This window comes from Marmota monax, unplaced genomic scaffold (genome assembly GCF_021218885.2).
Source record: "Marmota monax isolate L192 unplaced genomic scaffold, Marmota_monax_Labrador192_F-V1.1 WCK01_AAM20220418_F8-fsc00102, whole genome shotgun sequence".
Taxonomy (NCBI): domain Eukaryota; kingdom Metazoa; phylum Chordata; class Mammalia; order Rodentia; family Sciuridae; genus Marmota; species Marmota monax.
In genome coordinates this window covers 1,077,277-1,089,873 of record NW_026692494.1, presented here as the reverse complement: position 1 = coordinate 1,089,873, position 12,597 = coordinate 1,077,277, and the positions used below count along the sequence as shown (strand labels likewise).

Below are 12,597 nucleotides of genomic sequence, written 5' to 3'. Positions count from 1 at the left end.
CCTGCCCACAGGCTTCTGAATGGTCTTGCATCATCTACCTAGTGCTGATGTGTTACTTCTCTTCTACAAGTTCCTGGAGTGATAGGAGCCAGCTTCCTGGATTCTGGGGGAGAAAATCGATCCATGGGATACCTGCCCACTCATACTGATTGGCTGAACTTCTCCCCACCCCCAGGCTCTGGTCACTCCATTGTATTTTCTAGTTTGATCAGTTTATTTTTTAGATTCCACAAGTAAGTGAAACCATGTGGTATTTGTCTCTCTGTGTCTATTTCACTTAGCATAATGTCCTCCAGATCTGTCTGTGTTTTGGCAAATGCCAGAATGTCCTTCTTTTAAAAGCTGAATAGTAGTCATAACAGCCTGGATGTGGTATCAGCCTATGTGTCCATCAATGGATGAATGGATAAAGAAACTATGCTCTGTACACAAGAGGAGATACACTGCAGCCTGAATTCTTTTTAGACGACATCTTGAAGGCTCCTTTTTCTTGAGCACATGTGAGAAAGGTTCTTTTGTGTTGCTGTACATGCTGTTTTGCTCAGTGGAAAGCTATGCCTAGGTCCTGAAGGGAGTGCCCACATTTGGTCCTATTGTGATCCACATCTCTGTCTTAAAGCAGGTGGTTTCTCTTGCCACGATCTGAGAGATCAGAGTCCTCTCTGCTCCTGAAGGCAGAGAGTTGATGGCAGAGAGCACCGACCTGGGCATCTGTGAAAGGCAGGTTGCATTCACTGGACCGACAAGGATCACCAAGCTAAGCACCCACACCTTCCTTCTTAGAAAGCTGTAGGAAGAATACAGAGAAAGTGCAATGAGGCTGCGTGTGTCTGCGGCTCCAGAACTTGTCTCATGGGGCTTCCTGGTATTGTCCTTTTAATAACTGTGACATGAAAAAGACACAATTTGATCTTTGTCCCCAGTTTATAACACGGAGCTCTGAATTCTCTTCTAATTTCTTGACCTGAGCATCTTTTCATATAATATAATATTTGGTCTTAATTCCCAATAATTCATGATACAAAAGCCTCTAAGACCTTTGGAAATTCCCAGTGATAGGCCTTTTGTGTAGAAGAGAGGTCTGTGGAGTGCGGGGGGTGGGGGGGACTGAGGGGGAGGGAGAGGGTGGGGACTGGAAAGGGGAAGAAGAGTGGGATGCATCTGACCTCACTTTCCATGTACACAAGGGAGTGTACCACCGTGGACCCCACCTTCATGTGCAGCCATGAGGTACTAATTAAAAAAAAAAAAACACACAAAACTATAAATAGAGAGAGGGAAGATCAGCAGAGGGAAGGGGAACTGGGAGAGGAGAAGGAGGGGAGAGTGGAAGTTCTGGGACTGAATCAGAGCAAATGAGATCCCATGCTTATATAATCATATAAAATGAACCCTAATCATATGTAGAACTAAGAGAAATAATCTGCAAAGGCCTAACTTCCACATATTCTCAATGATTAGCCACTTGTTTGAACACCAGTGTTAAACAACCCTTTTAGCCTGGCACGGTGCCATGCATGTCCTACAGTCCTGGCTACTTGGGAGGCTGAGGTAGAAGGGTCACTTGATCCTGGGAGTTTGAGACCAACCTGGACAACACAGGAAGGCCCCATCTCAAAAATAACAAATGCACACACACGCACGCATGCACACACACGTACTCATATATATACACACACACACACATAAAGAGTCATTTTGGATGCTGGTGGGATGGCTGGGGACTGGGGCCTCTTGGACAGATGGGGCGTACACCGGGGGGTTGGAACTCTCAGCCCTATGTCTTGATGTCACCCAGGGAGCAGAGAGACCCCTGGAGTTAATTACCGAAGGCCAATGATTTAATCCATGAGGCCTGTGTAGTAGGACCTCCATAAAAATGTTCAACAATGGAGTTTGGAGAGTTTCCAGGTTGATGAGCACGTGGAGGTGCGGGGAGGGTGGCATGTCCAGAGGGTATGGACGCCCCCACCCCTTCCCACAGATCTCACCCTATTCCTCTCTTCCATTTGGACGCTCCTCAACTAGATTCTTTAGAACAAACTCAGAAAGAAAACCTCCCGAGTTCTGGGGACTGTTACAGCAAATTATCCAATAGGAGGAGGGGATTGCGGGACCCCTGACTTAACATCAGCTGGTCAGAAGAACAGGAGGCTGGGATTTGCAGTTGGCATCTGCGTCTCGGGGGACTGAGCCCCTCACCTGTGGGTCTGTGCTCCCTCCAGGTGGGGGTCAAGAATGGAATTGCCTAGCAGGAAATTCCTGGGAGCCCACAGAGGGCGAAAGTTGCTTGGCGTGGAAAAGCCATACCTCAGTTTCTCCTCTGTTTCTGAACAGGTCAAAGGACCACGCTGGGCACTTCACAAACACCCTTTCCTTTGGTCAATGACATTATTTCCATTTTGTAGATGGAGAAACTGAGGTACAGGGTGGCAGAGTCACTTTCCAAGGAAACACAGCTAATAATGAAGGAATGAATCCAGTGCTATGGTTTGGATATGGTTTCAGTGCATGCTCCAAAGTTTCATGTACTGCAAGTGTGGTCCCCAGGGTGGTGGCAACTGAGAAGCGGTGGGGCCTGGTAGAAGGTGGTTGGATCTTGGGAGCACATTACCCCTGGATGCTGTTCTTGAAGGAGTGGTCCATTCCCAGGACAGTGAGTTGTGGTGAAGCAAGGCCACCCAACATGCTCGGGCCCCCTTTGCACACAGAGGTTCCATATCTGTTTCTCCATCATGTTGTAACACTGTCAAGTACGCCCTCACAAGAGAACTGACAGATGGGGCCACATGATCTTGGACTTTCACAAAACTGTAAGCTAAGTAAAATTCTTTTGTTTATACAATATGCAGCCTTGGTCATTTTGTTATAGTCACAGAAAACGGACTGAGACCTAGATCTAGACCTGTGTTTTTCAGCCTCCACATCGTTCACCCACTAAAGTCACCAGCAACAAATAAATTGTCCAAATACACCCTTCCAACACCCTCCCAGTTGCTGTCACATGAAGTCTTCCTCCTGAAAACTCCTAACCAGGAAGCTGGGGCTCCTGGTCTTGCTTCTACGTGTAAGAGTACAACTACATAAAAATGGCTTCCTTTGAGATGGCAGGACCGTGGGACTCCTAGGGACCTTGTAGCATTTTTCTCTTGATAGTTCTAAGGAATAACAAATCTCATACAAAGTTTACAGACTCAAGAATCATTTTTAAAATAATGAACCTGTGGGGGTGGGGAGAGGAAAAGGGGTCATCATGAACTGAAATTGATTTCCATGCCTGTCTGAATTTGTCGGGATGAACCCAGCTGCTATGTATAACCATAAAGATCCAGCAAAAAAAAAAAAATCCAGCAAATAAAGATCCAGCAAAGAAAGAAAGATCCAGCAAAGAAAGAAAGAAAGAAAAAGAAAAAAAGAAAGAAAGAGAAGCAACTTTTAAAAATAGCTCTAGATGGTTTCCTACTTATGACGGTTTGGCTTACCGATATTTTAACTTTGCCATGGTGCAGATTTTCAACTTTGCAACAGATCTCCTGATACACATTTGATAGAAACCATACTTGGAATTTTGAATTTTATTCCTTTCCTAGGCCAGGGATGTGCCTGCCATCTGATGCTCCCGAGATCACCAGGACACACAGCTGACATTCTGTGCTGTGTGTTGCCACGCTGTGGTGCTTGGTGGGTGGGTGTGGTGCGTGGGTTCTGTTTATGGCCCCTCAGGACGTCGCCTCATCAGGAGCTGAGCCAGATGGGTATGTGGCTCTGTAGCCATCATGATGATAGATTGGATGAGACGATAAAGATCAAACAACAAAGGGTACGAAAGCAGAGTTGAAGACCAACATGACGAACCTGGGAACCAAGGGTTTTCAGGTGGCCCAGGACAGATGGTGAAATAGAGATGTAGCCAGAGGGTACAGAGGGTAGGCTTCCCACCCACCAGCCCAAGAAGGAGCTGCCCGGCCTGTGGCAGAAGGGAGAGGCTCATTTCTGGTAAAAAGTGGTGCTGGAAAGAGCTTGTCCCTCTTCCACCCAGGTTCTCTCTAGCACTGAGGATGGGAGCACAGAAGCTCCTGCTGGCTGAGTCGTAAACTCAGGACTGGTCACTGCTGGTGATGGCCTTTCCACTATTGGATGGTTCTGTCTCCAATGTACCCTCCAAGGAACATGGCCCGGGAGAGCCATCGGGACTTTGAAGAGGGAAGGGACTTGAGAGAGGCTGGACAGAGCATCTAAGCTGAGGTTAGAGGACAGAGCCCTGGCTGGAAAGGTGTTGCCCGTGGACACTCTTGGCAAGCACAGGCCTCTCCCGGGGGGCACTGTGGGGATGGAGAAGGCTGCAGAGGGAGGGGTGGCAAGATGGATGTTTCTATGGAGCCCCGTGGGAGCTGAGGGCTGGGTTTGCCCTGGGGCTCTCTTCGGGGCCTGCATGATATTTTGCAGAGATACTTTGCCAATTTTCACACTGGTGCTGGCAGTGACGGAAGTGTGGCCTCTGCTTTGGCCAGTGCAATTGAGAGAGCATCCTTGAGGCTATGAGGGCATCTGCTATGTCTCTGGAGAAGAAAGAGGTAGACCAGTGGCCCTCCCTGAGGGACTTTATGCCTCCAGCTCATTCATGCAACGGATATTTACTGCACATCTCCTATGGGCCAGGTCCTGGGACAAGCTGCATCTGGCAGTATCTGGAGAAGTTGGTTGTCACACCTGGGGACTGGGGTGCTACTGCCATCTAGTGGGTAGAGGTCGCAACATCCTACCAATACACAGGTCAGCTAACGCCCCACCTCCCAACGAAGAATGATCCAGACGGAAATGTACTGCCGTTTGTGCTGGAATTGCAAATACCCCATCTCCCCGCTCCTGTAGCAAGATTAGTCCAGGCTAAATTAGTTGGGGATGTTGCCATGGAGACAAGCAGAAAGGGATCCAACATAGTGGACTGCAAGCAGCATCAAGAAATAAGAATACATAAAAGACATCAGGATGTGTTAAATGAAGCAAGAGTTGTTATTTTACAGAAGCATTTTCAATGGGCAAAACATTTAGATGGGAGGAACAGTGTTTCTGAGATCCCTTGCATAGCTCAGTGACTGTAGTTAATAGTCTATAGTTCAAAATGGTTAAGAGTAGATTTTAAAAGTTCATCCCATTTAACAATGATATGTGTCAGGTGATAGGTGCATTAACTCAATGCTTGATCTGATCATTTTACATTGTGTACATGTACTAAAACATCAGTCGTATCTGGTAAATACAATTGTCCCTAAATGTCCATATGGAATTTGTTCCAGGATCCCCAGCAGACACCAAAGCCCGCGGATACTTGAGTCCCTCACATAAACATTTGCTTAGAACGCACACACAGCCTCCTGTCTGCTTCAGGTCATCTCCAGATGACTTACAATACCCGCTGCAGTGTGAAACTCTCGGCACACAGTCGCAGACTCTATTGCTTGGGGATTACTGACAAGAGCAGAGTTTGTACATGGTCAACACAGTGCAGCGTTTTCTCCAAATACTTTCTATTCGCTGTTGGTGGAATCTGAGAATAGAGAACTCGAGGATGTGTCAGCCAACTGCTTGTACAACTGCGATTTGTCAGTTAGCAAAACCGGTCACAGCACACCACGCAGCCTTGGATTCTGGCATCGGAGTGGGTCCTGGGACCGAGCAATTCCTCTGTGGTTACGGAGGATCACCAAAATGCGAATCAGGGACCCGATTCACCGTGTTTTGGGGGGAGGGGAAGGGTGACCCAAGACGACTGCCCCAGAACAGATCTTGTAGAAGTAGCTAAGTAGAGGCAGAGACTGCAGGAAGGAAGGGGAGATGTGGGGGGCATCCTGAAGGCTGCTCAGGGCATTATAGCATTTGTCCCCGGACAACTGGGAGGCCAGGTCCTCAGCGGTATGTGGCGGGACCAGCTGGGGCAGTCCCCAGCACGTCCCTTCAGGGCAGGAATGAAGAGGGGTCCAGGGAGGGGCCCAGGAGAGTGGTGAAATACCAAGCCCACCCCCCACACACACACACAGGGGGGTTGAGGCTCCTCAGGCAATACGCAGAGCCCATCGTCCCCACCCTGCCCATCTGGCCTGGCCTGTATTCACAGGGGCTGCAGGGTCCTCAGGGGAGCTGGCACCAGCTGCTTCCTATACCTGCCTGGAAGGGGAGGAGCCAAGGGAGGGGGCTGAGCCAGGACTGGAAAGGCAGGACCCTTAGTGGACGTGCTGCGACTGGGGAGGCTGAGACAGGAGGATCCCAAGTTCGAGGCCAGCCTGGGCAACTTAGCAAAGACCCTGTCTCAAAACAGAACAGGCCTGGGACATAGATGAGCGGGAGAGCACCCCCGGGTCCAACCCTCAGTACTGAAAAACATTTAAAAAACGAAAAAGGAAAGGACCCTCCGGCAAGAGGAGGGAACACAGACACACCCCTGCACACACACGAAGACATACTTGCACACACACTCATGCACACGTACACACACTCATACTCACGCACACACAGTCCTGTGCACACTCAAGCACACACAGACACACACATGCGCACTCACTCGTGCACACACTCACACGCACGCCCACGCAAAACACCATCGCACGCTCACATGCACGCTCACGCAGACTTCCACACACTCAGCCAACACCTCAGAGGCACACACGTGCTCATGTTCATTCACCCCCACTCACACCAGGCAAGAGCTCCGCCCTGGAGCCTGGTCTTTTCCTGGCTCTTCCCCAGTTCGCTTCGCTGAGCCTCAGTCTCCCCAGGATGCACCTGGGCAGGTGCAACCAGGCCTAACTGAGACTGTGGATCTGCAACAGCAGCCCCCAGCCCTTCCCTTCTCAGCTGCTCGGTGATACATCCCTGACCTCCTCCTGTTGAAAAGAGCAATTGCCCAGCCCCAGCTCTGAAAGGATGGCTCTACGCCTTGACTCCCAGCACCCTCTCAACTCTGCATCATTTACTTATTATGGTCAGGTTCATGGTCTGTCTCCCTTTCCTGGAATGCCAGCCTGGTGGCGAGCCTTGCTTTGCTCATAGCTGTGTTGTGTGGTCCAGAACCTGGCAGCGGTAGCTGCTCAGTAAATATTTAATGAATAAATGAATCTCAATCTCTCTCTCTCTCTCTCTCTCTCTCTCTCTGTACTGGGGGTTGTATCCACAACCTTGCACACAGCTGGGCAAGAGCTCGATCACTGAGCTACATCCCCAGCGTTTTCTTTACGTTTTATTCTGAGACAAGGTCTTGCCAAGTTGCAGAGACTGGCCTCAAACTTGGGATCCTCCTGCTTCGGCCTCCCGAGTATCTGGGATTATAGGCAAATGCCACTGGGTCTGGCTTTAATGAGTGAATCTCTAAGTGCAGTGAGTATTGAAAACACAGGTGAAGGCCTTTCCCGGGTAGGTGAAAGGGCACAGGGACCCTTCTTCAATGTAAAGAAAATGGGGACCCCCCCACAAAAGAGAAAGGAGAGTCCTCCTTTTCCAGTGTGAGAGAGGAGGAGAATGTCCCCTGTCTTGGGGAAAGGGAAGCCAGGCAGGAAGGAAGAGGGTGGATCTTGCACCCTTGGGGGTTGAGATGGAGACCCTTCTCATTTCCCATGCTAGTAGCCAATACCAGATGTTTCTCAAAAAATCTAAAATGGAATTTCCATATGATCCAGCAATTCCACGTCTGGGTATATGTCCACAGGGATGAAATCAAGGGGGGACCTGTACCCACACTTATCAGCATTGTTCACAGCAGCCAAGACATGGAAATGACCAAGCTCCCACAAATGGGTGAGTGGATAAGGACAAGTGGTGCAGACACTTGTGACAGATTTGATGAATCCAGGGGACACCTGTTAAGTGACATAAGCCAAGCACTGAGACAAATGCTGTGTGGTCTCACTGCCGTGTGGAGCTGAGCCTCCTGTGAGCGCAGGAGACCCTGGTGGCTGCAGGGCCGGCCGTGGGGTGGGAGAGGGAGATGCTGCTCAAAGCCTGGGACGTCTCGCTGTGCAGGAGGAATACTCCTGGGGTCGAATGGACCGTGTGGTGCCGCCGTTAATACTGCTGAAGTTAGCTAAAAGAATTGACCTTGAGTGTTCCCACCACTAAAAGGTGCCCGGGAGAGATGATGGAGAAGTTACCTAGCGTGACTGTGGTCACCAGTGCACAACACGACGTGTATCAAAGAGTCGCGTCGTGCATGTCACATATAAATATGCACGACTTTTAGTTGTCAAGAATAACAGGGCTGGGGACGAGGCTCCGCAGCAGAGCACTCGCTACCTATCATGTGGAAGGCCCTGGGTTCCATCCCCAGCAGAAGTAGGCTCTAAGCTCCTTAATTCATTCACCCAACCAATATTTGCTGTGCACCTACTAAGTGCCAGGTGGTGGGACAGACTGCAGAGAGGAGGCATAGGAAGGGGTCAGTCATACTTATACTTCTATAGAAGGGGGTCCTGGGGTGAAAGGGGAATGATGTGTCCTGATTTCCCTGGGACGATCTCAGGATTAGCATAAAATGTCATGGACCCAGGAACTCCCTCAGTCCGGGAGAACCCGGATGTGTCCTCCTGACCTGGCATTTGCCCCCACAGCCCTGAGCCTTTAGGCAAGTTTAGGTGCATTTAGGCTCCTGGTGCCTCTGAGCCGCCCGAGTGGGAGCCTGGGATGGGGAGGTGAGGAAGGACAGGGGGGGTGGTGGGGAGGGGGGGAGTCCAGAGTTGGGAATGAAGTTAGTTTCCAAGACCAGCTCTACCCTGGCTGCCTGGGGACCTGCCTCTTTGAGTTTTGGGGACAGTCATCTGGAGCACTGAGTCTGTGGTCAGCACGGGGGTGATCCTGGATGAGCCCCCGAGTCTGGCCTTGTGGCCCCTGGGTCTCCTGGGAGGTGGAAGGAAGTGTCTCTTCTTCTCAAACTGCCCCCCTAGGAGAGCCCAGGGGGGACTGAGGGGTGAGAAGGCCACACTCAGCCCCCAGCACAGCCCTGCACCGACCGTCCCCTTCCCTGCCACCCAGCAACGGAGAGTAAAGGAGAGTCTTGCACTTTCCCAGAAGATGAGCCAAAAGTGGAGAAAGAGAAACTGAAATTTTGACGAGGGCAGATCGAGGAGCAAAGCCCAGCAGGGCTCCAAACTCTCCCGCGCACTCCACGCCTGCCATTCCCAGCCCCGGGTAATCCTCCTCTGCCACGTCAGGTCCCTCTGCCAGGATCCGGCTGGGGCAGTGACCGCGGTTGGGGACAAGGTAGGGACTCAGCAGAGCGCAGATAAGTCTTTACAGTAATTCCCCCTGTCCACGGGGAGACCACGCCGACCCCTCGTAGCGCTGAGCCCTTCCTGTACCATATTCTTCCCTCGACGCACACCCTATCATCAAGTTTAATTTATAAACTAGGCACAACCAAAGGTTGACCACAAGAGCCAATAATCAAACAGCACAAAGATGACCATAGGCTGATACTCTGAGAGTCCATCTGATAACCAAGGCTTTGTGGCCATCGGAGCCTGACCTCCTGCACTCTGTCATTGCTTATTGACAGTACCTTCCTTTTTATTGCCTGCATGTTATTCCATTCTGTGGTTATGTGCAGTCTACTTACTCATTCTTGTTGAAGGACATTGGAATTGTTTCTAAAGTCTGAGAATTATGGAGCTACTAAGTAATTAACAACCAGGCAGTGTGTGCACACAGCTCGGATATGGCCCCGCTGGGAGAGAGGAGGGCTCTGGGCTTCATCATGCCATTCATGCCATTTAAAATTCATGAATTCTTTACTTCTGGAACTTTCTGTTAAACAGTTTTTGGGCCTTGGTTGACCTTGAAGAACTAAAACCATGGAAAACAGAACCACAGGTAAAAGGGGCACTCATCTGTTATGTGCACAAGGATCCGTGTTGGGAGGGGCCATAGAGAACTTCCTGTCCCCCCAGGGTGGTTCTCACACACACAGAGACTGCCAGGAGAGGAGAATCCATCCCCCTCAGTCTCTTACCAGGCTACGGATGAAGGCATGGACTTAGGAACCATCCAGAAACTGGGATTCAACTCTTTGCTGTGTGACTTCAAACAAAAGACTTAACCTCTCTGAACCTCCCTTTCTCTTCTAGAAGGAAGGTAATGGTGCCCCATTCTCACTCACCAGGCAGCAAGTTCAATGGACATGATTTAGATAAAGCCCAGGTGCACAGAAGGTAGACCACACACACTGTTGTCACAGAGGTCCTTTGGGATCTCACCTCTCAGCCACAGGGATAAGGAGGGAAAGAACATGGTGATATAGAGGTTTGTTGGGGGGTGGGCGGTAGTTGAGCCCAGGGTGGATACGTGGATTTCCCTAGCCCTGGAATTTGTTTGAAATTTTTTTCTTTGGGGAGATGGAAACTCAGAGAGGCTAGTTTTCTGGCCTAGGGATGCCCAGCCTGTTAGCAGCGGACTCAGATTCCTGCTCAGGTACCGAGGGAGTCTCTTCCAGCCTCTCACGGCAGACGTCTTGGAGGGTGTCTGGATGGATTCCAGGGAATTCCTGGGGAGGGCCGAGGGGCTGTCCTGCGTTCTGAGGCAATGATGGGGGAGGGAAGCTGACCTCTAGCCCAGGTGGCCAGCCCTCCCTAGGACAGGAACAGGGGGCTGTCCGGGGCCAAACAGTCCTAAGCATCAAGGGAGCCTTGGGGACAAAAGCAGTTCAACAGGCTCTGTAGCAACGTGCTCTGGGGACAGTTCAAGAGGACACACCTCACTGGAGGTGGTGGGTTGTCCTGTACACACCCGCCCACCATTCAGCCCATTGTGCCGGGGCCTCATATGACGTCCAGCTGCAAGCTCTCCTGGGTCAGGGACAGCCAGGGCTGGGGTGACTCAGGACCGGGGCCTGGGGCCCTTCCCTGCCTGCTGCAGCCCTCCCTGGCCAGGGGCGGGGGGGGGCAGCTCGCAGTTGCCAGGCTGGACAGCCCCTCCCAGCCCCTTGAGGCCCCCGTGGCCAAGTCTTGGCTCAGCAAGAAGGAAGTCCTCCTCTGAAGAGAAAGTGAGCAGACGGCGCTGCCCCTGGTGTGCTCGGGGCCACCCTACAAGCTTCACTGTGGCTTAGACACCAGAGGGTCCTGCCCAGGGAGGCAGCCCGGAGTGACAGCGGTGGCTTGCGCAGCCCTGTGCCCAGGCCTGGAGGATGGGGACCTTCTTCCTAGGACAGGGCGTCTGGTCCTCCCAGGTGCCCAGTAAATGCACCCCCAAGCCCTTTCCTGAGGCTTCGGGGGCTCTCTCTGCACACGAGGCCCAAGTTAATCCCTGGAATGACCAACAGACCTGGAAAGTCCCCAGAGACCCAAGAACGTGCCTCAGCACCCTCCCGGGCTTTCATACACCCCGAGTCCCCCATCACGGAGCCAGATACGCTCAGCCCACGCTAAACTGCCCCAGTGCCCCTGCCCGGAATGCCCCGTCCGTTTCTTCTTCGAAGACTGCCTATGAAACTCCTTGCTAATCCCCTGTAACAATCCCAGAGCCACCCAGTGTGGGCAAACTGTCCTCTTCAGTGTCCCCCCTGGACGGAGGCTCCTGTGATCTGCTCATCCCCCCCCCCCAGAGCTGGGTGCCGGTGCTGGAAGCCAAGGTGTCAATAAAACCCCCCGGGTATGAGGGGGCGAGTGAGCCAGTCCAGGAGGGATGCCTGGGCACCTCCGCCCAGACCCCCTGGGCATGCACCGCACCCTGCAGCCCTTCTGTGAACTCCACCGGGTCCATTCACAAAAGGCAGCCTCGGGTGGGCTGTGAGTCATTTGCCCCCGAGCCAGAAGAAGACCTGGCTGTCCCACAGGGAGCTCCGGAAGCCCCCAGCCCCTCTCCTCTGGAATCTCCCTGCTCCTGGTCCCAGCCCAGCCCTGCTTACCTGGCCCACAGGTGAGGAGGAGACTCGCAGCCAGAGCCAGCAGGTGCCCGCACCGGTGCTCCGGGGGAGCAGGGCACTCCCAGCCCATCCTCCTGCCAGAGGGCGCTTTGCGTCTAACCCCCTGAGCGAGTCCCTGTGACTGAGACCAGCTCAGCCTGGCGGGGCTTTGGGGAGGGTGGCGAGGACACACCTTGCAGAACTTCCCAAGAGGGGCAGGGCCTGCCCTAGGGGGAAGCAGAGGGTGCTGCTGTTGGCAAAGGTCAGCTGGCATTATTCACAGCCCGCACGGTGACTAACACCTGTGGACTGATACCCTCTGTGAGGAGGGACCTGGCGGGGCCTGCGCCCCAGGCCAAGCTCTCTGGATCCAGTGTCACGCTGAGAGATCCCCGGGGTCTGGGTCCCCCCAGGCTGGACGCACATCTGTCCCATTTCCCGGAGCCTCCGTTTCTACCCGACGCTCTCTGCTCAGGGGCTGGCCCCACCAGACTGGAGCTGGGTGGACCCTCTCGGGGCAGGCACAGCTGCCTCTGGAGGGTTTTGGAATGTGCAGGAGTGTGGGGAGGCTGCATTCCCATGGGGGAACTCCCCAGCCCAGGGGAGCTGAGGGCTGAGCTTAGCGTGCCCTCCAGACCCCCCTGGGAACCACTCCTTCCACCCGCCCTCCCTCGAGGCCCCCCATAGCCACCATGGGAGCTGCAGCCCAGCCCTCC

General features: G+C 52.6%; 1 protein-coding gene across 1 annotated transcript in view; it reads right to left on the bottom strand.

Annotated features, from left to right (window-relative positions):
• The window catches only part of LOC124092289 (mucin-17-like), a gene marked incomplete at its 3' end in the record, with an annotated part of 31,652 nt that extends 19,268 nt beyond the window's left edge, over window positions 1-12,384 (bottom strand). Inside the window, exon 1 of the mRNA XM_058579299.1 lies at window positions 11,885-12,384. Coding sequence (XP_058435282.1) covers window positions 11,885-12,155 — 271 coding nt within the window. The remainder of the gene's footprint in view (window positions 1-11,884) is intronic.
• Window positions 12,385-12,597: the final 213 nt, after the last annotated feature.